Source organism: Rattus norvegicus, chromosome 7 (assembly GCF_021556685.1).
Source record: "Rattus norvegicus strain SHRSP/BbbUtx chromosome 7, alternate assembly SHRSP_T2T, whole genome shotgun sequence".
In the NCBI taxonomy this organism is placed as follows: domain Eukaryota; kingdom Metazoa; phylum Chordata; class Mammalia; order Rodentia; family Muridae; genus Rattus; species Rattus norvegicus.
This window is the reverse complement of record NC_141540.1, coordinates 37450073-37475784: the sequence shown is the minus strand read 5'-3', so window position 1 is coordinate 37475784 and position 25712 is coordinate 37450073. Positions and strand designations below refer to the sequence as shown.

The 25712-nt window shown below is 43.3% G+C and overlaps 2 protein-coding genes across 6 annotated transcripts in view; one reads left to right on the top strand and one right to left on the bottom strand.

Annotated features, from left to right (window-relative positions):
• The window catches only part of Elk3 (ETS transcription factor ELK3), a 62477-nt gene extending 50053 nt beyond the window's left edge, over window positions 1–12424 (top strand). For both annotated transcript variants that reach the window (NR_199610.1, NM_001108743.2), the window contains 2 exon segments: window positions 5202–5324; window positions 9728–12424. Coding sequence is in view for 1 of the 2 variants with exons in the window: in NM_001108743.2 (NP_001102213.1) it covers window positions 5202–5324; window positions 9728–9826 (222 nt within the window). In the remaining variant the exon portion in view is untranslated.
• Window positions 12425–19058: 6634 nt separating this feature from the next.
• Window positions 19059–25712, bottom strand: part of Cdk17 (cyclin-dependent kinase 17) — a 78078-nt gene continuing 71424 nt past the window's right edge. For all 4 annotated transcript variants that reach the window (XM_087557151.1, XM_087557150.1, NM_001108082.2 and 1 more), the window contains 6 exon segments: window positions 24842–24939; window positions 24257–24362; window positions 23341–23383; window positions 22423–22513; window positions 21369–21446; window positions 19059–20827 (listed from right to left, as the gene is read on the bottom strand). In XM_087557151.1, coding sequence (XP_087413277.1) covers window positions 20790–20827; window positions 21369–21446; window positions 22423–22513; window positions 23341–23383; window positions 24257–24362; window positions 24842–24939 — 454 coding nt within the window. In that variant the 3' untranslated portion in view covers window positions 19059–20789.

The window sequence follows — 25712 nt, the reverse complement described above, 5'->3', positions numbered from 1 at the left end:
TTCCTTGTAGGTCTTCTCAGTAGAAGATAGGATGGTTCTTGGCTCCCAAGTTGTGGGTTGCACCAAATAAACAATAAAGGGAATGCCATCTCTCCTTGTGCCCCGGGGTCCCCTGCTGCCCGTCTCCTCCTTCTATTGACTGCCTGTGGTCCGGTCTGCCTCCATCACTCTCAGTGCTTCTATTAGATGCATGGAAGAGACTCTCCTTACCTCATTACCTCAGACTGGAGCTGCACAAAACTCTTGGAGGATTCTATTCCTTTATTGAAGCCTTTAAAATTGTGTTTTTATTGAATTAAAACAACTCGATGGCTTTCTAGAGATTCAGTCACTTCAGACACACACACACACACACACACACACACACACACACACACACACATACACACACACTCACTTATTATTGTGTGCATGTGGGCCATGGCACATGTATGGAGGTCAGAGACAACTTGTCGGAGATGGTTCTTTTCTTCCACCATGTGAGTCCCTGAGGTCAAACTCTGACTTATTGGCAAGTGCCTTTACCCCAGCCCAGCTATTGAAAATAATAGCTGGAGTGCCATTACCATGGAGTCTGGTGGCCTCTATGCCACTTTTAAGGTATATGTGTTAGGGTTTCTCCTTTCCTGTTTCTGAAGTCTGAATGATTTTCTAATGTCTCCGGCACCCACTCAAGACACCAGCAAGGACATCTACTCATTGCCACCCTGCAGGCCACACCCATTCTCTCCTTGGCCTCTTTGCTAATCAGTTCACTTGGAGCTAGTCACTGAACTCCCAGGCACTTACTTGCTGCCCCGGGGATACCAGGATTAGTATATAGACTCGGTTCATGTTCTTGTGAACTTACAGCTCCTTCCCAGAAGGTAAAGAATATGGGACAAATATAATATAAATATAATTTCTTCTGCCCAAGAAGTTGAGACATGGTTTGATAGGAAATTAACAACTTTTAGAGGCATAAGCCAAGTGGAACATGGACTCCTCATGAGAGTTAATAAATGACCACTGAACATAAATTCTTGCAAGACATGAAAAGTACATAAGAAGTGACCTTTTTTTTTTTTTTTTTTTACAACCTTAGGACCTATCCCTGAGGAAACACACACATGCATGCACACAAGACAGTTATGTCCTACAGAGGAGACCCGAGCAGCACAAGAAAGAACATTTGGCTCAATTTCTGAAACCTGATGGGCGCGCGCTTACATGTACACACACACACACACACACACACACACACACACACACACACCACACACCCGTGTATGCTGCTGTGGTTGGTAATAGGGGTACAAGCCTGGCTGGTAGAGTCCCTGGGAGACACAGAAAGAATGTTGAAGAAGGGAAGAACTTACCCAGAGGAGTGACATGTTGAGAGTAGCTATGGAAGGGGCAGTCACAGTTGGGTGGGGAGCTGAGGGAGCAGCCGAGATTTTTCTGGCAGATGGGAGGGGAGCATTATGGGCTGGGAAGAGGTAAGGATGAGGAACAGCTCTGGGTATTAGAGGAAGAGTTGGAGTTTAGTCAGATGGGAGCAGATTAAGGCAGCAGGTGTGGGACAGTGTGAACTGTGTGACGGCATAGATACAAAGGGGGCCACTGTATCCAGTTAGGATACTGTGTAGCATTCCAGCTAACCAGAAGATGCTGGGTTGTAACAGAAACAGCCAGAGGAGCTGGATCTGAGAGATTGAGACTATCAGACACAGGACTCGGTGACTAACTCGAGGGGTGAGTGTGAGCCAGGGAATGAACCCAAAGATGATGGGAAGGTGCAGGAGAAAAGGGTATAGGTCGGGACCATGGTAAATCAGGGAAGCCATGACACACTCAGCCACCAACCTGAGGCAAGGTTAAAATCGTGGGAATGGGGGTTGGGGATTTAGCTCAGTGGTAGAGCGCTTGCCTAGCAAGCTCAAGGCCCTGGGTTCGGTCCCCAGCTCCGAAAAAAAAGGGAAAAAAACCAAAAACCAAAAAACAAAACCATGGGAACGGTGCCTGGGGAGTGAGCAAAGTTGAGTGTGTAGAAAGACTGAAGAGTTGTAAGTCTATGAATCCCTAGGTGATAAGCCCAGGAAACAAGGCCAAGCAGCAAGGTTGACAGAGGGAAGTGACAAGGTGTTTAATAAGTATAGGGGATTTAGCGTTGTGGCTGAGGAGGCCTCCCCCCTGCACCTGAATGGATTTTTGAATGAAGTGTTTTAGAGTGACTGTGTGGAACTGTGTACTGGATAGGGGACGTGAGGCAGGCAGACTGGTCCAGGTGACTGTTGTATCACCGGTGGTAAGCTGACTGGATCTAAACACAGCCCAGAAGGAAGTGGAGAGATATGTTGAAAATGAGTCCAAGGAAGGTACTATTTCTGTCTTGGTGCCTGGGATGCTGAGTGGTAGGTAGAGACAGCCATGTGTGCAGAAAGCATGTTTTATTTTCTTCTTGTTTCTGCAAATATTTTCCATCTCAGTCAGTATGTATGTTGAGATACACAGCTTGCCAACAGAAATGGAAGTCTTAAGAAGAGGTGGATATGAAAAATGAGTTCGGTTTTGAACATGCAGGTCATTTCAGGAGAAGATGAATAAAAAGAAAAATAAAATAGGAGGAGGACGGGATTACTCCTGACGTATGGAGGAGATTTTTATTGTAGATGTAGAGAAAGCAGGCAGAAGGAAGAGCCCAGGCTAAACATGGCTGGCAGACTAAACCGGACGCTGAGAGGAGAGACAGGGAGGGGGAGCAACAGACAGGACCAAGAGACCAGTGTAGCCTCAATGACTGGGTTAGAATAGGAGTGTGTGTGTGTGTGTGTGTGTGTGTGTGTGAAGCCCAACCCCTGGGAGGGAGGGACTTAGGGTAGGGGACAGGTTGAGAAGTGCTGGGAGGAGCCACAGGTACCAAGTGAGACTTGTCCTGGGTTTGAATCTCACAGATGTCAGACGACTGAGGAGGGAGGGTGTCTACCCTTTGCAGTTGGTCCTCCCTCCAGGAGGTCAGGCAGAGACATCTTGACAGCTTTGCAATGTCCCGGAATAACCCAGGCAAGGCTCTTTAGGAAGGCTCCCCTTCCAAGTTCCCAAACAGTCCTTCCCTTAAGGCTGCAGGATCTCCGGGGAGCACAGCCGTGGGAGGAAGAGTTAATGAAGTCATTTCACAATGTTTATTTGCATATATTATAGAAGACATTTCAAATGTAGTAACCATGAGAAACAGAAGGCCATTGCATTCTGTGTGCATCCTGTATTCCCTGGAAACAAATGTGCGAGCACCTCAGGTCCAGAGGCGGGGATGCAAACCATAGACTATGGAAATAGAAATCCTATGCTTCAGGTGCTGCCCAGAGGTGTGAGTCTGGCCTTGGATGAGAAAAGGCTGCCCTTTATGGTTTAGTAGACTGTGTAGACTTTGACAAGAACCAGAAAGCTCTGGCACTGGCTATGAAATGTTCATGTGACACACTGTGGTTTGAACCTGGCTCGGAAATATCTCATTATCACCTGGTCTGTGGACTGGGGCCCAACCCACGAGAACTTTTCAGTATCCAGTTGAGAATTCTCCCCTGGATGGATAGATTCCACTTAATGAGTACATCAGGTACATTTTATATTTATTAATGGTTCACAAATGACTTGTCACTTAGACGTGACATTTCTTTGTATTGGTCTTCTATATATTATTATATATACTTTTATATTATAGTGTGTTGTATATAACTATGTATTTATGTTTTAAATAGTATCTTATATATATAGAAGATAAAATATATAAAATAATGTGTATTATATTACTACATAAAATTAATAGAATTAATGCATAGTAATATATTAAGAGTGTCAGGTGAGTTGCCTGTCTTCCCAGCAACCCTGCAATAACAGCCTGCATTTCCCTTCCCCTCCCATTTAACAGGTTGAAATTGAGGCCCAAAGACGCTAGGTTGCTCGGCCGAGGCTGTCAAGCCAGCGAGTAGAGCTTCTGAACATGGGGACCCCAGCAGATCATGCTTAGCCATTCATTTTCAACCGTGAGGCTAGCTGACCTAGCACACTTGTGAGATTGCCTCCAAGTAGGAAAAAAAAAAATGGAGCACTGACTCAAAACACATATTTATCCTAGTAACCTCGCAGGCCATTCAGTATGTAGAAGGAAATGCCGTGGGACCAGAGACTCAAAGAACTTGGTTTCAATTTGTTTACCATTCAGCACTTTGGATGGAAGACCCCTGGATGTTTGTCCCTCTCCCGCTGAACAGAGCAAGCCTTTCAATTTAGGTTTAAGCTCAAATGCTCTTGATAACCACTGAGGCTGCTGAGGCCAGTTCTAGGAAAAAATAACACGGCAGCATCCAGCGTGGGGCGGTCTTTAATGCTGGCGCCTTTGCTGTGTTCTTACAAAAAGAGTCTCATTGAGGGGCTCCTTCTGGTCACCAGAGGTGCAGACACCCTGGGCCAGAGAGCTTGGCTCTGCTGAGAATAAAGGCCGTGCAGATTTACTGGCCTGGGCGGGTTGTTTCTCCTGCCCTTTAGCTGGCTTGTGGGCCAGGCCTCCTGCCGAGTGTGGGCAAGCAAATGCCAGTCCCGTCACTTCTAAGAAATGCCGAGTTCTGGCTCTACCGCTCTACTTCCCATTGCCAGGGCGACGGATTCTTTCCGGCCCCACGTCCAGAGTGAAGTCCACGAAATCAGCTCGGGGCTTCTGAACAGGCGGCTGCGATCCACGCTAATAGAATTTCAATGATTACAGGGCTGTTGATAATGGCGTGTGAAGCCTGAGATGACCTTTATACAAACGTGTGTGCCCCTGGGGGTTGTACACTTTGGGTGTGATCGGTATCCATGGTGGCCAAAAAGTTTGATAAGAAATGAAGTCCTTTCCAGGGATCCTGTTCAGTCTGGACATGTGTCTCCTGGCAGCAGGGGGAAGGGGTTGAAGGAACGGCTTGACACGTTGCTACAAACCTGACTTTTCCAACCAGATTGTTTAAGCAGGGTAACTTGCTTAAGAATTGCCCATGAAATTAGTATTGAGGAGAATTAAACTGCTTCCTAGTCATGTCGACAGAACTAAAGTTGCCCAGTTTTCCCTAGAAGGCAAGGCGTGCCTCACTGTCTGTGGCCTACACACCTAACCACTCCGCTGCTTTTGGTCATGGCTGGTGTTAGGTGAACCCCTATCAAGACCTGCCTGTTGCCTTGTCTTCTAGACGCCAAGTGGACTGCTTCTGACCCCAAGTCCGCTGCTCCCCAGCATACATTTCTGGAGCAGCCTTAGTCCGGTCGCCCCGCTGAGTCCCGCTAGGCTGCAAGGGCCAAACACACTTTTCCAGGTAAGTGTTTTTGCAAATGAGCTTTTAAACACAGGTCATCCAAGGGATGGCTTTTCTCGAAACTCCACAAAGGCCCTGATGGTACCTTCTGCCACTGAGCTACTAAGTTAAAGTTTCCAAGGGGGATTTGTAAGGATTGGGTTGCACAGCCTTTCAGACAGACATTTTCACTGAGGTAGAAAAGAAGTGCTTACATTAGGAATCCGAACATAGACTCTGTGTTCTGGACACTTCCACATGACTAAGAAAGCTGAAAACTGACTGCAGAAACGATTTAATATTTAAAAATGATTTTCGTAAAAGCTCAATAAAAGACTTTAAAATAGGAACCCAACTAGCCAATGTATCCACATGAAAAACATCGAGAAATAAAAAAAACGGTGAACAGCTTTTCCAAACTGGAGTAGACACGTTACCTGCATCATTCTATAGGTCATAATTAAGCTCAGATTTTGTAACAAAATACTGTGCAGCACACGGTTAAAAAAAAAAATGAAGACCTCCCTGAGTTAGGCGAACACATTTCATTATTCATTCTTCTTCTGGAATCTTCCAGGAAGCCTTTACTCACTATCCCGTGGAGATCAGTGTTTCCTGAGCCTCAAGATTGCTACTCATCAACTCAAGGTGTTACAGCCTTGGGGATGTGAATACAGGCAGGGCAGGAATGAGGCAAAGGTGGACACCTTGCCAGCTCTGTGTCCCTCAATGTCTAGCTTGATCTTTTTTTAAAAGAATTATTTATTTTATGTATATGAGTACACTGTAGCTGCCTTCAGACACACCAGAAGAGGGCATCAGATCTCATTACAGATGGTTGTGAGCCACTATGTCATGTGGTTGCTGGGAATTGAACTGAGGACCTCTGGAAGAGCAGTCAGTGCTCTTAACCACTGAGCCATCTCTCCAGCCCGTCTAGCTTGATCTTACCCGGCCTGCTTACCCTGCCCTAGGATGGCTCGCCCCAAACTATGTACTGTGCTATTTCCCAGTTTCTAGCATGTTGATGGTCACAATAATGCCAGCCGCTACTGAAGGCCTAGCAACATGATGCCAAAGCACACACGTCAATAAGACGTTATGAGCTCCCGTCTGTCCTCTAAGTTGGTCACTTTGCTTAGCGAGGTTAGTATTTGCTGAGCACGTCTCTGCAAGAACACAGTGTAAACACAATAGGATTTAGGATCTCATTGGAAGCGTGGAGGGGCCTCAGAGGGTTCGATTGCGTCTGGTTTCCTAGCAGGCTTGGAGTAGGGTGTCATGATGTGACTACTACCGGGAGTAATCGAGTTTCCTTCTCTCCCTGGCCCTTTGTCCCGTCCTAGCTCAGTTCTGGTCAGGCACAGTGAACATGTTGTTATCGTTCTAACCTGAAGTGGCGGAGTCTAGTAGAAGCGTAGCAGGAGGGAGTTGTGTGAATACATCAGCCCTTTGTGGGTAGGACCGACCGCACCACTAGAGAGTCTAAAACATGGAGCTTCTGCAGAGCTCAGTGAATATTTGAAAAACAGCTTCTGATTTCTACGGTTTTGGGGAGTTCTGCCATCAGATTGGTAGGGGCTTAAAGACCTCCTAGGAAAGCCACAAGGAGCCAGTGGAACTTTGTTCCTATTCCAGGATTCCCAACAGTAAAGAGTTCATTCCTACAGTGCACTGACAGGCAGGATCTCTGGGAGCCGGGAGATGTCCACGGCACATATTCAGTGGTTCTGCAAAGTCAGCATGCATGTGGGTCACATGGGTAGTGTGTCAAGTAAAGATGCTAACTAGGCCCACCCTGGGGCTTCTGATTCACGGGGTCTTGGGCATGGTCTGAAAAATGGTTCACACTTCTCACAATGTTGTAGGGTAGGAACCACATTCTGAGAACTGGTGCAGGCTAGGGTTCCTAGTTTACATTTAGAATTCTGCAGGTTACTGCACACAAAAGCCATCTGCAAAGAGTTTTCCATTTTAATTTCTGCAAACAGACCTCTTTTCAATCCAAGAGCCTTTCGAAAAACAGCCATGGAGGTTGGAAGTGGGGGTTGCAACATCAACCTCTGATGGCTGGCAGGTCGTGTGGCCTGGAGTTCTCAAGTTATGGCTGGGTCCACGTGCAAAGGGGAACCACTCCGTACCTTTTAACATATGACTCTTTTCATAAAAGAGAGCAACGGGTCCTGTAGAAGTTGGAGGTGGCAGTTTCAAAAATGGGAAAGAGCAAACATCCCAGGAGGAAGGAGACTTCTGAGGAAAAATATCGAGACATCGAGCTCTTCCTCAGAATGCACATTACCACTGAGCCCCTTCAAAATGCATAAAGAACAGTGAGCCTCATTTACATACACTGGATGTCGTCGAATGAATGATCAGACAACCTACAGAGCAGAGTGGGCATGCTTCCTGCATGAGCGAACTGAAATCCTTCCGGAAGGAGTTGGTTGGGGCTGGGGTGTTGCTGCACAGATCTCCTGAGACAATGATCTGTCTGTCGGGCTGTCTTGGAGGGAGAGTGGCTGGTGCAGGGTCATACACTGTAGATTTGGCTAGCTTGCAACTCGCTTTGTAGCCTAGGCTGCCCTTAAACTCACAGTAGTCCTCCTGCCTCGGCCCCCTGAATGTTGGGAGTGTACACCATGCTTTGAGCAGATTACAGCAGATATGGCAGAATTTCAGCAAAGGAGAGAACAGACAAAGACACTAATCTTTCTGCGAGAGGTCTGGTTTTGTATTTGCAAAATGCTTCAGTAAAGGGAGGGAGGTGCCAAAGACGAGCTTGATTCTGGAGCCTGCCCTACGAACACACTGGGACATTTCTCACAGGCAGGTCTGTGTGGAAACAGGGCAGAGAAGACTTGGTTTCCGACTGAGAATGTGCTCTATGTAACTTTTTGGCTTGGCCCACTTTTACAGTTGTGGTGAGAGAAAAGCCAATAAACATTCTGGGGTTGGGGGGACCCAAGCTGATCAAGAGAAATGTGGCGAATGAGTGTACGCAGAGTGGGCGGCAATCCATCCTAACACATGCAATGAGCTAAAAACACCAAAGAAGATTCTTTCACAGGCACCAATGAAACGGTCAGAGAGTATCTGCAGTTCACCTGAAGTCAACATGGGATGAGTTGGGTTAAGGGTGTGGTTAGAAAGGTTTAAGTGCCTACGGATAGATCCGGTAACTCGACAGAAACAAAGTCAGACGAAATGTAAAGAGCCCAAATGACAAGAAACCCTTGCCTACGCCACTTACCATTAAATAAATAGCCGGAGATAAAACTTAACTTCGCTTAGGAGCTACGACCTTGAGCTAACCAGAATCTGCTCTTGGACTTGTTTTTCTCACTTATGAAGGTGTTGATAACAAAGGTGGCTTTACCCAACCTTTCATTGGGTTCCTGGTGACCCAGTGAAACGGCAGCCCCTGAGAAGCAAAGGCGTTGAACGTTACCGAAATAGTTCAGGGGGGAAAGTATTTACTCATTCTACAAATATTTATTGTACCTCTAACGTGTGCCAGGCCCTGCAGTTTGATATTTAGTACTCAGGTTTAATATTTAACTTTCCTGGACTAAACGGGGATTAAGCTTCAAGAGTACCTGGTTGGGGGGGGGGGGGGTCAGCCGGCCACACTGCATCCTTGGCAACGCAGGATGCGAGCCGTGAGTGGGCAGCACATCTGCAAGGTTGCTTCTGCTCGCCCTTCTTCGTTTGGGATCACAGCTGAAGTATTTGTTCCAGTTACGAAATCCAGCGCTTTCGTTCCGCCAGCTACCATTTTCGTTACCAACAACACAAGAGATCTCACTGTTCGCCTGGGCAAGGGTGACTGAATGAGTGGATATTAGATCAACGAAAGTGTTCTGTCACCTCCAGGAAAGTTTAAGATCATCTTTCTTTTAGAAAAATGTACAGAGGCCAGGACAACAGATCTGGCACTGGGATAGTTCGGATAGAGGACATGGGTGCTGGAATCAAGGTTCAAGCCCTCTGTCAACAGAGCAGTCAGCACTAGTAACAGCTCCTCATTTTTGAACAAGAACTGACAGACATCTCTGATGTGCTGTGGGAAACTGACAGCAAATTTCACAATTTGAGATTACTGACCCATTTGTAAAGAGTCTTGGTTTTCAGTTTCACCCCTCAATATTTAAGGCAAATCGGCAAACTAGCGTAGAACCTTAAAAATTAGTAGAATAAACTTTACCATAACATGTGAAGGACACGTTGGGGCCTTAGACACACAGAATGGGGGCATTTTCTGGGCTCTGTTGCTCTATGTAACCTTTGTAAACAGCTCAGCAGCCAGCTCCCATCGCTGGGCTCAGAGAACAACTTACATTGGTCTGTCTATGTAATTCTAAGGAATGCAAGCTCCTTAATGGCTTTGGCACAGTTACTAACTGACTGCTTCTTGTCCCTCACAGTTCCCCACACTGCTCAATGGTCACATGCCCATGCCGCTCCCCAGTCTGGATAGAGCCCCATCTCCAGTACTGCTGTCCTCCAGCTCTCAGAAATCATGATGACGGCCACCGCCACTGTCAGCGACTAAGGACTCACAGAACTGATGATGCCAGTTTGTCCCTCTGGGCTAGTTTACCTGTGTCATGAGAAGGACGTCGTGAAACCCGGTCAATTTGGTTTGCACTTTTCATAACACGGATAATCTAGATGTATGTCACCATTTTAAAAGACGGTTTTATATATATATATATATATATATATATATATATATATATATATATATTCAGCTCTCTATGGAAGTCTGTTTTGCATCAAGTGGATTTTAATGTTTGTTTTTTATCCTGTTAGCTCTGGAGTGTTGAACACTGACAGTGAGGAGCCTTTCTTAATGTTTTCAGTGTAACTAATAAGGCTGTGAAGCTTTCTATCGCTTTAAATCTACATATGCTGAGCTCTGCTTGTATACACGGTATAACCAGCTGTGCCTTCCTTTGCATTTAGTTTTATGTACATGAACTTGTGTATTTCTAGTATTGAGAGGAAATGTTTGAAGGACGCATTGGCATCAAACAGCTCTCAGTAGAGTGCTATTTTCTCACGTAGACACCATCAAAGTGTACTTCTATCACTAAGAACTGCCTTAGGACTTCTTTTGAACTGAAATCCAGTAAATACAATGTCCAAGTAATGTTTTTATAAGAATGAACGAAGCCATATTTAGACAATAAACATTCTTTAAAGAACATGTTCCAAAGTGCATTTTTTAAAAGGAGAACTTTGAGAGGCCAGTGGCTTAGTCATCTATAGAGGCCTTTCTAACCCCCCGGCAGAAGTCTGGGCTGCTAAGGCTATGTTAAGTCCATGCCAGCCAAACTCTCAAGGGGACTTCCCAGGTTTGTGTTTAATTTTAAAAGACTAGCCCTGCCTTCTTCATTTCCTACAACCACAGCCATCTGGGATCTTATCACTGCTGGGAGTTAAGGTTTCTTAAGATTCCTGGCACGGCAATTAATATTTAAAACCTAATGTTGTAGGGCTGAGGACTTAGCTCAGTAGAATGTGTGCCCTGCATGTGCTGAGGCAGTGGGTACAAACCCCAGGAATCTGTCTCCCTGCCTCTCCCAAAGAGGGGGCTGGGAGACAAACTAAGAATGTTTTGGAGAGATGCTCACAGATGGCGAATTCAAACAAAGAAACGATTATATAATACCAGCTTTCTGTAGATATACTTCCTATGTATAGGTAATTTTTGGTGGATTAAAGCAAAATGCGTTACTAAGATCTGGAGGAACTGAAAGCCTTGCTTCTCAAGATGAGCGCCCGAGAGACACTGCTTTCTGTATTCAATTGGTGGCGAGAAGGAAGGCAATCCGATAAAGGAAAACTCTTCAGGAATCTCACTCTGAATCCGAGGCAGCAGCTCCTCGGATGCTCTGCAGGGAAGGCTTCATGTGCCGTGGGTCAGGGCTGTGAAGGTGGCAGGCCCTCATCTGGTAAAACCCAGAAGGTAGCAGCACATTTGTGCTTAAGGGGAAGTCCTGATGTAAGACTATGGACTCAAAGTGCTTTCAATTTAAGATCAGGTGAGCTGAAACACTACTTATCCACAAGTAGTAAAAAAAAACAAAAACAAAAACCAAAGTACAATTTGAAATGTGCCTCAACAGAATAGATAAATAACAGATCATAAGGGGGCTAAAAAAAAAAGTTTATGCAAAAAAAATCTGAATTTTAAACAATTAAAATTATGTTTAGATACTTACAAATTGAGACTTAGTACCGGAATGGGACTATCTTTCTAAGGGGTGTGTGCTTACTAAGAGGAGAGAAAAAGCCTCTGACTGTAAGGCCATGAAGACAGCTCCAAGCCCATAAATAGACACCCTGCCACTCCCTCATGGCAAAGAATAAATGTGTACTAAAATAAAAAGGATCTGGTTCAGGGGACTATAATTACTGAACGCAGTGTCAGAGCTGGGAGGGGCTTTCAGAGGGCGTGCTTCCGCTGTTCTCCAGTCAAGACAGGCCCACAGAACCAGGTGAGAGGCAGGGAGCGGCCTGGGGCCACAGCATTCACTGAGGGTAGAGTGGGAGTGGTTCAACACCTACGGAAACATCAGGCTGGAGTGCTGAAAATTGCTTGATGAGGGTGCGTTTGATATGCAAGATTCTTAGGAAGGAACAAGGAGTGTGCAGGAATCTCAACAGAATGACTTTTTGTAGACTTTTAAACTATAAATGCTGGCTGGAAATGTTCATGTGACTGTAAGTCTGCCTGCTGTTTCCTTGTCCTCCAATTACTGTGATTATCCTGTATTCTAGATACACTGTGTCATTCTTGGTGAGTCCAAATACTCAAGGGAGAACTGAAGATGGAGAATAACAGCTTCGCCGTCTTCTGTGTTTTTAACAGGATTAATTTAGCCAGAAAATAGGCTGCAAAAAGCATCCCCGGCTCTTATGCTTGCTTAATCAGTGTTCAGCTGCTGCAGCTGCCGTTGGAGCTCTAGAACCTCACTGTGGAAGCTGAACTCAGTCCCTGCGCAGCTTCCCTACAGCTGAGAAGCTTCCTCCGCTGCCACATGGGTGTCGTTTTTTTACTGTCATATTGTTTTGTTGAATAAATACTTTGTAATAAAAAAAGTGCTAAGAGGCAAGTGGGTTTGTTCATTTCCATTTACTTACAGTGACTCCAACATGGCTCCTTCTGCGTTAACAAGGTGGATAAATACAGAATCCTATCTCTGTACATGGCACATTGAATGCTTTCTGTGTGCATAAGGATTATAGTGCAGTAGAGGAGTGCTTGCCTAGCATGTGTGAGACTCTAAAGCCCAGTACACCACACACACACACACACACACACACACACACACACACACACACACACTCCTTGCCACTGAGGTTGAATTGGGAGAATAGTAAAATGGATTTCAGATGGTTTCCTGATCTTAAGACATGTGGCTGCTTGGTGTGTAAGGGAGCAGAAGGACCCCAGCACCCATGTTGGGCATAACTGTGCATGGGTCTCTAAGTCCAGCACTGTGAGGCTTAGGGACAAGCCCGAGGCCGGCAGGTCACCAGTCTAGACGAAATGGAGAAGCCTAGGTCTCAAAAAGAAGTAAGGCAGAGTGCTGAGTGGGGCAGCTGATGTCATCTAGTCTCTGTGTCTGTGCACCACACACACACACACACACACACACACACACACACACACACACACTACTGCCACCACTACCCAAGTTCAGTCATTTGCTCTATACTGAGGCAAGAAAATGAAAAGGGGAGAAACTAATTTTTTCCTTTTAGCCATTTTGTTGACACAAGGACATATGAACTACAGACTTGTTGGCAAAGGTTATTCTTCTTTGTTTTACTTCCAATGAGCTCAGTGCAGTCAACAGGTGGTTTGGTTCAGAAGACGTGTGTGTGTGTGTGTGTGTGTGTGTGTGTGTGTGTGTGTGTGTGTGTAGGAAGGAAGAAATAGCAGATAAGCAGAGACCCAGACTGATGTTAACTGTCAGTACAATTTTAAAAGGGGTACATCCATAGCTATATAAGCTATAACATATTTGTAGGTGTGGTAGGGAATTATTCACTTACTGAAGAAGCATTTGAAAACCAACCGTGTTTCCAGGAAGCACTGCAGAAACATTGCTTCTACCCAAGGAGATGCAAGGCCACGTGTGGTCCTGTGCCCTTTGTTTAAACCTTCAGGCATGGCATCTCTGCATCAGAACTCCCTTGTTTGGCGCCCAATACGGAACTGCCACTGAGTTCTGGTACCTTCTTCTAAATGACCGTGGAACCTAAGCCCCATTTTCATCCCATCACGTGACAGGTTCAGTTACTGATAGGAACTATTTCTACACTACTTCACAAGTGTGCAGCACTGCTCCACGCTCCAAGTCCAGAGAACTCACACAGCCCTGCGAAGGAAGGACTAATATACACCATTTTACAAGTAAGGGAACTGAGACCAATGGTACTTCAGTAACTGATTCAAAGAAACAGCTGGAGTCCAGAGCTCCAAGTCCAAGCCCTGTGAGGGAAGAGCCCTGCGAAGGAAGGACTAATATACATCATTTTACAAAAGGGAACTGAGACCAACTCTAGTTAAATAACTGACTCAAAGAAACAGCTGGTCAGTTTTTAAAATTATACTTTGATTGAAGAGGCCATGATGTTGGTCAATATGCTTAAAAGATAAGTCTTTTAAGTTTAAGAACTAGTAGTCTATGTCTTTACACCATACCAAGCACACACCACTGTTGCCTAGGAGACTCCCAGTAATTATAGACTGTTCTGCCTGGACTTCTGTACTGACTTTATTCCTAGTCCTATGTGAGATCTCTATGTGTGTGTGTGTGTGTGTGTGTGTGTGTGTGTGTGTGTGTGTGTAGAGGTAGAACAACTTGATTATGAGTTAGTTCTTAGGTTTCCTGATTGCATTAATCTCTAGTTCAAAGAAAGGAGACAAGGCCAAGTTATGTAAGTGGTAAGTTTTACTTACAAACAAGGATTTCGTGTGTCTTAATCAACAAATACTATTTCTTATCTAGTCCAAGACATAGTAATCCTTTTCTTCACAGGGCTTATGGGTTATTGAGTGATGATAAAAAATGATTAAGTATTTTTATATTTTGAAGTACATGGACAACAGACATCAGGGAAGTAAAACTGGAGGGCCCATAAACCAATCTGTAGTAGGGTAGGGTACAGAGAAGGACTTCCAGAAGAAAGAGCGGAGACTCAAGCGTAGGCAAGAGAAGAAGACACCGGGGTGAGTAAATCGTACGAGAAAGCAACATAGAATAATTAGTAGCAATAAAGCATAAGCTCAGAAAGATGGGGAGGGGTCCCCAGATAGCTAAGTCCTGAAAGATTGGCTGGCTGGGGTCTGGAAGAGCCAAATGGCTGGAATGCTTCCAAGGCAATCTTTCTAACGAGTTCCAGTGTTTCCAGATAAAAACAAAAGAAGCATGAGCACCATTCCACAATGACCCTATAGCCCACACCCCCGCCCTTTCATTGAATCATTATGTAATAGCCCAGGGGGTAGGGGGACTGGAAGACCTAACTAAGAACTGTCACTACAGCTGCCAAAGGGGCTGGAGCACTTGAAATGCTTCACTAGCACTGTTCTAGGAATTCAGTCTGAGGGAGACAAGTCTGTCTGTCCTGTCCACAGCCCAGTGAAGCATCTTTCAGTATCCCAGGCAATCCTGTATCTGCACCGCAGTAGGGACAGCACAGCCACTGCTGTGAAAGAACTGTCTGCCTGTCTTTCTCACAAGAGTACATGTTAGTCTGTCAAGTGATAGCTTTAAAAGAATGTTAGTTTTCCAATAGATTAGGAAAAGCCTGGCCTCTTAGAGAGAAGCTGGAAAGTTTGAAAAGGCCTTCCAACCATCGTAGGTCAACTCTTTTTTTTTTTTCAATAAAATATCAAGTTTATTAAAATATAGTTACACGTGTAGGTCAACTCATATTCTTTTCACATCGAAGTAGTTTTTTAATCAGTAATTTACTTATATTCTTCTTGTTTTGGATGGACGGATGTCAGTAGTTTTCTTAGGTCAGAAGTGGAAACTAAACTCTCGACTAACAAACCTTCTACCTGAGGCCCAGGGTCTGAACTTAGCATTAGAAAACATTCCAGAAGGAAAATACGCATTTCGTCGTGTGTAGGAACACATTAAAATTTTTTAATTCTACCAAGTTTGTGAGTTTGTATTGCCACTTAACATTTTGATACAAATGAACATGTAAAACAAAGAAAGAATTAAGAATCTAGATTAAAATTTAAGAACTAGAGTCACCGACAGAATAATAAAAGGGGATGACATTAGGGGATAACACAACTCTTAACTCTTAAGACAACACAAACTCAAAATAATTAATATTTGTAATATATATTATCAAAACAACTACACACACACACACACACACACACACACACACACACACAAAGAAAGGAAGGAAAGGCATCAAGATGGCCTACTATAAAAAACAGCTAGATGCAAAGCAGCATGGGATTAGGAGAACTAAGCCATCTTAAGTCACTTCACATAACTGAAGGGGGCGAACACTCCTTCACTCACCTCAGGTGCCAGCAATGCTAACACTAAATGGAGACAGATGCTGCAAGCAGAGTGCAGGCCAGACCCGTTATAAATACAGGCAAAAATTCTCAATACTAGCAAATTGGAGAGCGTGTTTAAAGAATGACAACTTAAGCGTCCCTGATATAAAACCTAAAGGGTGTTGGCACCTGAAACTTTTAGAGTAACAATGATCAAAACATTTTTAGATTGTTTTGCAGCATTTCAGATTTATTGTTTTGAAGCGGGGATGTTCAATTACCACAGGCAAATAAATATTCCAAACTGGGGGCAAAAAAACCCCTTTGAAATCTGAGACACGTTTGGTCCCAAATGTTTTCATAAAAGGATGCTTAAACTTTCCTTCATCGCGAGTGGGATTCTTTCCAGGAACGAAATGCTGATGTAACACAAAAAATCAATCAAGGTAATGAGTGAAGAAAACAGCACGGCCATCACAAACGACTGCGAGAACGTTTTCAACTATAAAGCCGACCGACCAGTAACCTCCTGGTAAAAGCTCGCAGGAAACTAGGGAGAAGGAAGCTCCTTAAACATAAGGGCTGAATGCACACCCACCTAGTTACAGGGGTGGTGGACGGGTGGACGGACAGACGGACGGCTGAAAGCTTTTCCCAAGACCAGGAACACAAGTTACTGGCCTTCATTCACTGCTCAGTAACACTGGAGCTCTAAAGGACCAATTATGAAGGGGAAAAAAAGGAACAGAGAAGAAAGAAAAGGCATCCAAATTATAAATGAAAAAGTCAAGCTATTTCTTCCTACAGATGATGTAATTTTGTACGTAGAGGTAAAGAATGGACAACAGCAACAAACCTTTAAAAAGGCAAAAAAGTCAACAAAGTTGGAAGTTACAAAATCAAAACAAAACAAAATTATCTGTATTTCCAAGCACTAGCAATGAAAAGAAAAATCAAACAGAAACTAAGAAAGCTATCGCACCTACACCGGCAGCAATAAATACTGAGAAGTAAATTCAACCATGGAGGGGGAATACTTTTACATTAAAAACTACTGACCATTGCTGAGAGCATTAAAGACAACCTAAATAAACAGAGAACACCTCGAACTTGTGGACCAGGAAAAACGTTGAGAGAGCAGTGCCCACCTTTGGGGACGGGACTTAAGCTCAGTGCAATCCTCACTGAGATGCCGATGTGGGCCTATTGTTTGTCTTCTTCTAAACTCACCTGGAGAGGTTCGGGGGATGCTAGGTAACCTCAAGCTCTCAAAACACCCAACCTGCAGCCTGCCTGCTGCATGGGACCAAGGATGGCTACGACTATAACCCAACCCAGAATCCTGAGCAACTAAAACCTTGTGAGATTCTGTTTGTAGTTCATTTTATATATAACTGTCAAAAGGCTGGACATATCTATTGGATAACTCGTATTTCCTCATTTCAAAATTTGTCCCCTGTCCCAAAAGCTATACTGAGGAAAAAAAAAAAAAAAGACCTGTGGTAAAATTGGAATGGCCAGACTATAGATGTATGGATTGATGGAGTAGAACAGAGGGTCCAGAAATAAACCCTTGCATTTACTGCAAACTGGTTTTTGATAAGGTTGTGAGGATCATTCAATGTGGGCACCTCCTCAAGAAATGGTGGTGATGGAAAAACGACTGTTTACATTCAAAAGAATGAAGCTGGATTTGTATGAACCGAACTTGCAGATAAAACTTCAGATAGTTGCAGTCTTAGAAAACTGACAATAGGTTTGTAAAATCTGACACCAAAGGCACTGGCAACGGAATAGGTGAGTGAGAAGTGACACTGACACTTCGGCCTCGCTCCCACGAGCAAGTGAAAGGTCAGCAACGGAATAGGTGAGTGAGAAGTGACACTGACACTTCGGCCTCGCTCCCACGAGCAAGTGAAAGGTCACCAGAGAGCAGGAGGAAGTACTGAAAATCATGTGCTTTGTAAGGGCAGACTGGGAATCCACAGAGAATCCCTACAATTCAACAAAGCGACTCTGTTATTAAAACTGGCAACATTTTTCCGTGAAGAACTTTTCTTTAAAGCAGGTCTACAAAAGGCAAAAAAACAAAACAAAACCCAAACAAACAAAAGACACTTGAGGTAGGTAATCATGAGTAAATGTCAATGCGGCCTTCGGTGTGCGCCTGTCAGAAGGGACATGATGATGGTACTGACAAGACTGAGTATTGAAGGATGAAGAATTCTCTCTCCCACGTTACCAGGAATTTAATAGAGCAGCTGCTGGTGAGGTCTGACCAGCAGTTTTACTTCTAATGCACACACTCCAAAGAGATAGAGACAGGAACTCAAGCATGTGTGTTCACCAATGCTCACCGCAACAGCATGTACACTGTTCAGTCACAAGGGAACGTCAGTCAGCCATGAAGAGAAACTCTGAAGATATTGCCTTGAAAGAAATAAACCAAACGTAAAATATAAATATGGTACGGTTGCCAGGACAGAAAATATCTAGAATAGGAAACTTCACAGATACAGAGAGTAAATTAATAGTTATGAGAAGCTGGGAGGGAGAAATGGAATATTTTAGTGAGTTCAACGTCTGGAAATAAATAATGTAACCGTCATGTCGTTAATACCATAAAGGCATAAAGAAAAGCCAACATGGACAGTCATGAGTCTGAAAGATGGATTATAACGTAAATATTCTTTCAAGTTCAGCTGGTAACATAGGACCCTGGACACGCTGCGTGACGTAGCACCTCTTACCTTCGGAGGCCTTGTCAGTTTAAGGGGCTTGTGAGAATTCCAGGTTCAGTCTTTCCGAGTTTTAAGTCTCTTCTCTGCAGTTTCCAGGATCAGGATAGGGCTGAAATGTTAACAGACAAAAGCAACCTATGCGTGCCTATTTGTTTGCTGAATTTCTTAAAGTCCGTGGACCCCTAGAAAGAATTCTAAATCATGCCCCCTTACTTTTTATAAGCTTTTATACGCGAGAATCAAGCTCACTGACAGCTGAGGCCGGTTTGCAAATCAAACGGACAAATCTGATACTCCACCAGTAAAGAATTCTATCTCGGGAGATCACGAGAGACTAACCGGAGGGTGGGCAAGAGCGAGGCGGCTGTCACCTTCAGCAGTGACGTCTTCTCACTCTATAGGGATACCACAAAAGGAAAATGGCCCCGGTGTGCACGGCTTTCTTCCCCAAGAAAGAACGGTGACTCCACAAAGATCACATTTTATATAACACAGAGATTTAGTTATTATAAATTTCAAAACGAAGGAAGGAATTTTCACATAATATTTATAACCTTCAAAGTACAATATTAATACATGTCTGTCAGTTAGAAATAACAGCAGTTAGGCTACGGGGCTTAACATAAAACCAGCTGACAATCGTGAAAAGCAGCAGTGGTCCAATATTCACTGTTACACATGAATCTGTTTCTTCCAGAACTTTCTTTTTTTAAAAAAAAAAATTAAAATTTCAGTATTGTGAAATATTAAAATAACATCCCCAAACATGCCACAATCACTATTCACAAATAAAGTTAAAATGAAAATATACAAAAACTCACTTTAATACTGTTAAATAACAAACAATAAACTACAGGATTTCCTGAACAGAAATGAGAGGACCCTGAATGTTTTACAGTGAATGGCAGGACAAAAATTAAGTTATAACTATTTTCATGATATAAGGCAAAAACTTACATGACCATTTCAAAGTATACCAATTAAGATTTCTAGTTGTAAGATGCACTAACCAATAGTCCTTAACGATGAACACGAATGCCTAAGACACGGTTACCAACACCGAGTGTCTGTGATGGTCAAGGACATGCATAATTCAAGTTACACTGTTAGTGTCTCTGATGAGCAGATAATACCCACAATGCTAAGGCAGTCCTCTGGGCTCTTATTTCTCATTTCTAATTCATCATGGCTCCATTTAAAGACAGAGTCCAGCTTTCAGCTGGTTATTCCAAGTGAACGTTATTTGAAACATACACAGCCCCCAAGTGAAAGAAACTGTTCCTCAAAATGAAGTAGTATCTAGGAAAAGAAACGTGCTTCAGACAAACAGCAGCAAGGCTTTTCCTGTTTGAATGACCTCTACGGTTAAATGTTAACTGAAAGCACAGTGTAAAAGTTAATCAAGTGTAGGCATACGAAGAGGCAGTAGACATCTCTCAGGTGAGGAATAGGTAAAAATGGATAACTTGGTGTTCTTAGTTGATTGGTGTCTGATGTGGGAACCCAAAATGGCTGCTATTCATTTGCTTGGCTCAGCCCCTCACATTACACGCTTCCCAAACACACGGTGCTGTCCCTCTCTCAGCTACTCTATTGGCCAATGCTCCTAAGAAATTATAAGTAGCACGAACTTCGAGTGTTCACGATGGCTCACTTATTTTACTGCTAAGCAAAGCTAAATATACATTCCAGGAAACACTGCAGTTTAATTTTTTTTTAAAAACAAACAAACAAACAAAACAAAACAACAACGAAATGCAGCAGTCAAACAATTTGTGAGGAGAAACAGATGCGTTCACATCTAATAAAGCCACTGCAACTTCTTCAGGCATTCAACTGTTGTGTTAAATAAACAGACAGTAGTTATTTAGCAGCAATGATTCCACAATAAATAATGCACTGTGTTTCTCAGTCCTGCACAAATCTGCAGCCACAGTTACATTGAGAGCTGTAACCTCCTGGCTCTACAGGCAGAGAAGACCTTAAAACCAACTGTACAAAAAAAAAAAAAATTGTCACACTGTGACAAGAAATATAAAAACAATCTGTAGGTCTGAAATAAAAAGACTCCACTGGGAAGAGGACAGTGCAGACACACGGAGATCCCAAGTCCAGCACAAGAAATGACTGCCTTCAGCTCTGAGTCCATGGCTGGTAAGAAAGGCTGGGGCTGGGCTTGAGACCAAGCTACCAGACTTAAAAGAGCATGCTCTGTCTTCTGTTCTTCCCATGTCCTAAAATATAAAGTCATTTCATGAGGCAGTTCAAGGCTCAGTGATTATCCCACATACAGTATTTGGTGACTCTAGGAGGCTAACATTCCCACCAGCAAACGCTACTATTCCACGGTAAGAGTGGTCGGCACTGTCTTAAAGGGCCTTTGTGTTGACGGGGTCAGTCTACAGCTTCTAGGCTTCCGAGTGACGAAGCGGATGGCTAGGTAAGCACAAGCCGTGTCTTCTGCCTCGGGTACCAGGGATGGCGTGTGCAGTGGTCAAGCCAGGTCACTTGTGAAAGGTCTCTGTGCCATCTGCAGCTCGCAGGATCCCTGACTTGACTGAATCACATTTCTCTCTGAAGATTTACTGCGCTGCCCACATTGTACAGAACAGCAAGTATATGCAATTCTAAAAATACAGAGTTTTGGGATGCACTGTACATTGTTGGTTTTTTTTTTTACATCAATAATTTTACTGATCGATTTATAAACCCAAAGCTTGGCTCCACGAAAAAAAATTCATGATCGACATGTGAAATGGTTTATGACAAACACACCTGTCTCTGGATAGGAAGAATTTCGAAAACCCGGGTCCTTTTGCAACTGAATCTCTTTCAAACTGAATATTGATACGCCTGAAATGAACAGACAGAAATCACCAGATATTAATGACAAATCTAGACCAACCATAATTATTCAAAAAGCACAAAACGATTATTCAACATCAAACATCCATACTGTGCCCCCAAAAGTTATAGCCCCATGGAAAGATTGCCCATTTGTCCCCATGTTCTAGACAGAAAGCCAAACTCTATGGGAGAAGTCCTGTGGATTTTCTGATGGGCTTTGCTGCTGACTGTTCCATGACCCTCGGTTAACAAGGACTACCTAGTGAAAGGGAATGGGAACTGAGGAATGGCCCTCACAGCTGACTTCCCAAACGCTGTCCTCCTTCCCTGCTCAGCCCACTTTAAACACTGGACTACTTTAAGACAGGATGGACAAAATTAAATAGCTACCTCAGGCCTGGGGAGTTTTCTACTCTGGTGATTTTGATAACAGACTCACTAACTTCGTAGGGACAATGTCACCAGAGCAATTGCAAGAAAGGGGGACTTTCTTTGTATCTCCTCAGGAAGGAAATCACTTTCACCTGGGAAGCATCTGCTTAGTGACTGTTCGTCCTTAATCTCCACAGTGCTTTTACAGGGGCCTGGGGACCCGAACCAGGTCTGCACTGCACAGCAAGCATGGCGCCCACCCATCCAATCTAGAAATCCACTTTTAACAAAGAAATTGAGCCACACTAGGGCTGAGGATGATGGTGCCAGCATATTGATTTAAATCAAGGAAGATTAATGACTCACACTCAAATATGACTCATTTCTCACTGAGTAGAGACAATATATATATACTCAATATTACAAGACATGAACAAGAAAAACCAGTCAAGAAAAACTTCCTTGGAAAAATTATGATTTGATTTAAAAAAAAAAAGGACTAAAAATCTTAGGTATAAAAATCAACAACCACCTCTTTTTAAACTCTATAAACCTCCCGATGCTCACTCCTAGACAAATGAGTAGAAGGAACGAACTCGAGGCTTCTTACTTTCTGGTAAAGCATGTATTCTCGGCCCTAGACTTCGGAAGTACACATGTTTCATGGCCTCTTCTGCTGGAGCCCTTTTCTTAGATTCATACTGTGAAAAAGCAAAAAGCCATTTCATTAACCTTCTGTCTAATTACCGTAAAAAGTTGAAGAAGGATAAATTAGTACTTAGAACTACTTAACAAAGTTCTTGATTACTTGACAATTTTTTAACATCACTTTAGAGTCCTCCCAACACACTCAAAGCATGAAGATAATTCGATCTCAATTCCACACTTCCTAGCTCAGCCTCCTCATAAAAATTAGATTCCTTGTATTTTCCTGAAGTATTCAATCATTAGTGCTCTTTTCCTTTGTGAACTGCGGTGTACTGACAGAGCACGCCCAGTTAGTGCCTTTAGGCCCAACGATCTCAACAGATAAAGCCCACTGCAAGTCTCCTAAATGACACAACCTAGATTTGCAAATTCAAGATGTTCATGCTTCCAGCTCCAACAGATAAATCACGAACCATGACTGTTGCAGGTTGAGGCTAATTCCCCAATTCCCAGACTCTCTTTGTGTTGTTCTGTTTCTACAGTGAATGTTCTGGCCAAGGAGACTTGGGAAAAGCCTATGCTTTTGGGATGTAGGGGAGTTAATGTGGCAAGTCCCGCCCTGCCATCTCTTCTGCCTGCTCTGGGGAAACCGGAGCGCTACTTGAAAGGGCAGCATGCCGCAAGGCAGCAAGCACTAGGGAGCAGAGGACGGAGAAACAGCCGCAAAGAACGAGACTGTGAGCTGGCTGAAGCAGCCTCGAAAGACCGTAACCATCCCATTGTCGCTAACAGTATTTGAGGGAGTACAACTGATTCTATTTTCCTGAGGGAAGAGACACTTAATGATCCATTTAGCGTCACAAAATAAGACGTGGCTTACCTGAAGAAACTTTGTTATCAACTCAATTCCTTCAGAATCTAACCTAGAAACAAAAGATAAACCAAAACAAGTGTCCATTTATTCTTTTATGATAGAAACTTTTCGGATAAAATTATTTTCCAAATGCTTCCATTTACCAAATCCAAGTGCCCTAAAATAGCCATCTTTACTGCTTTCAAAGACCCAGATCTGTTTCAGCCCTAAAAAGCTCATCTTGTCATTTGCTTCAGGACAAATCATGAACGGACTGCCGCTCGAAATTTCAATATTTAAGAAAAATTACTAACACTGTAGAACGTTTGAAGTTAGCACTCTATCCCCAAAGTAAGCTCTACTCAGGGGAAGTTTAAACAGGCTACAAGGGTACAAGTATTTGGTGTGCCAATGTTGGCAGGCTCACCGGAATATCGCTGTCCTAGCATAGAGGTAAAAACATTGCAACAGTGATCCCAACATATATTAATGGGGTTCAAAGTAGACACAAGCCATCAACAAAATTATATAAACACAGCCTGCTAAGCAATGGCTACTGTACAGCATTGAGTTAGGGAAACTTCAGTAACAGAAATGAGCTCAGGGACGCAGCCAACGGCCGCCAGGCAGCAGTGCTGTCTTGGCCTCTGTGGATCTATCCACGTAAGCTCTAGAATTCCGATATGTGCATTCTGTATTCTCTTCACAGCTCAATTCTATTCGAATGTTTTGGTGATTCTTGGCCGCTGATTTATAAAATTACTATGTCAAAGGAAGGGGTAAGCTGTTACTATGTCAAAGGAAGGGGTAGGCTGACTGAAGTTACATTGCACAGTAATGAAAAGCTGCCCTGTATCAGTCCCGAGCCCTTCCTGTGCAAGGACACCAAACAAGACGAGTCCCGTGGGCCTGGCCCTTCCCACTTAAAAAGAAAAAAAAATACCTGGGTGCATGATTAATTAGAGGTTGTGGCTTATATTTTGGGAAGTTGTAGTTCTTGAATTCATCATTTGAAGAAACACCTGGCCAAGTTTCCTGAGATGGAGTTCCTGAATTAAAAGAATAAATTCATGATAAGCATTTAAATTATATGTGTGCAAACACCTATCAACAGGCATAAGAACTGTCCTAAAAAACATGATGCTCTTATTAAATGATTTAACTTTTCAATTGAAATTAAAATATTGTATGTGTGTATACACTTAGGGACACTACATACATACATGTGGATTGGGGCCCATTCAAATATATCTTAAATATGATAAAATCCCCTTTCTATCCATAGGACATCACCTACACTAGGAAGAGTTGTTAATAATATGTCTAAGGTCAAATCTTTCATGAAATCTTTATGAAATGAAGCTAAATGAGTCACCTTGGAAAAAATCTCCCCTTGTAGCATCTAAGCCAACTGCGGTTCTTATGGTGACAGCTATGGGACGCATGTGTACGGACGCCTTACAGACACAGTCCTAAGTTAACCAGGCAACTGCAGGTGTGAATCACAGGGAGAAGACTTCTCTCCTACCTAGTAGTCGAAATATTAAGTGCAGTTCATCTTCCACAGTTGACCCTGGAAACAGTGGTCTTCCAGAAGCCATTTCAAAGAAAATGCAGCCAACTCCCCTTCAAAATACATCATTTAAAAAAAGAGAGAGAAAAAAAATCAGTCCATTTACACATTGGGTAGCAGAAGATATGTTTTCTCAAGATTGCCTTTCTGAAAAATTTTTGGGCTCCCAGAAAATCTTCTGTGAAGATACTTTTGAATCCAATGAATTTATTAAATTTACAGTCTCAATTTATACATTACTAATCCTTTTTCCCCACTTAAAACCTCTAGACTTCTTTTATGTAGGACTCTCAAAAAATAAAACAACACTTACTAGTAATGGAGTGCTAACTATCACTGTGGTAAACTGGGAAGTAATGGTGGCTACGGCAGCACAGAGAGAAGGGAATGAGTGATTCACTCAGAGAGAAGTGAATGAGTGATCCACTTAGAGAGAAGGGAATGAATGATTCACTCAGAGAGAGGGGAATGAGTGATTTGCTTAGAGAGAAGGGAATGAATGATTCAGAGAGAAGTGAATGAGTAATTCATTTATAGAGAAGTGAATGAGTGATTCACTTAGAGAGAAGGGAATGAATGATTCACTCAGAGAGAAGGGAATGAATGATTTGCTCAGAGAGAAGGGAATGAGTGATTCATGACTGATGCAGGAAGCAGTTACTACAGCAGAGTGCTGTCACTGGGGACTGTGTGTAAGGGAGGGAGAGGGGACAAGGGACAGGCATCACCATCTAGGAACTACAGGATATATGCAAGGTTGCGACACAGTCGTCCATAAGAGCTCACAGCCAGTAGAAGTAGAGAAAACTGAAAACAGCACAGGGAA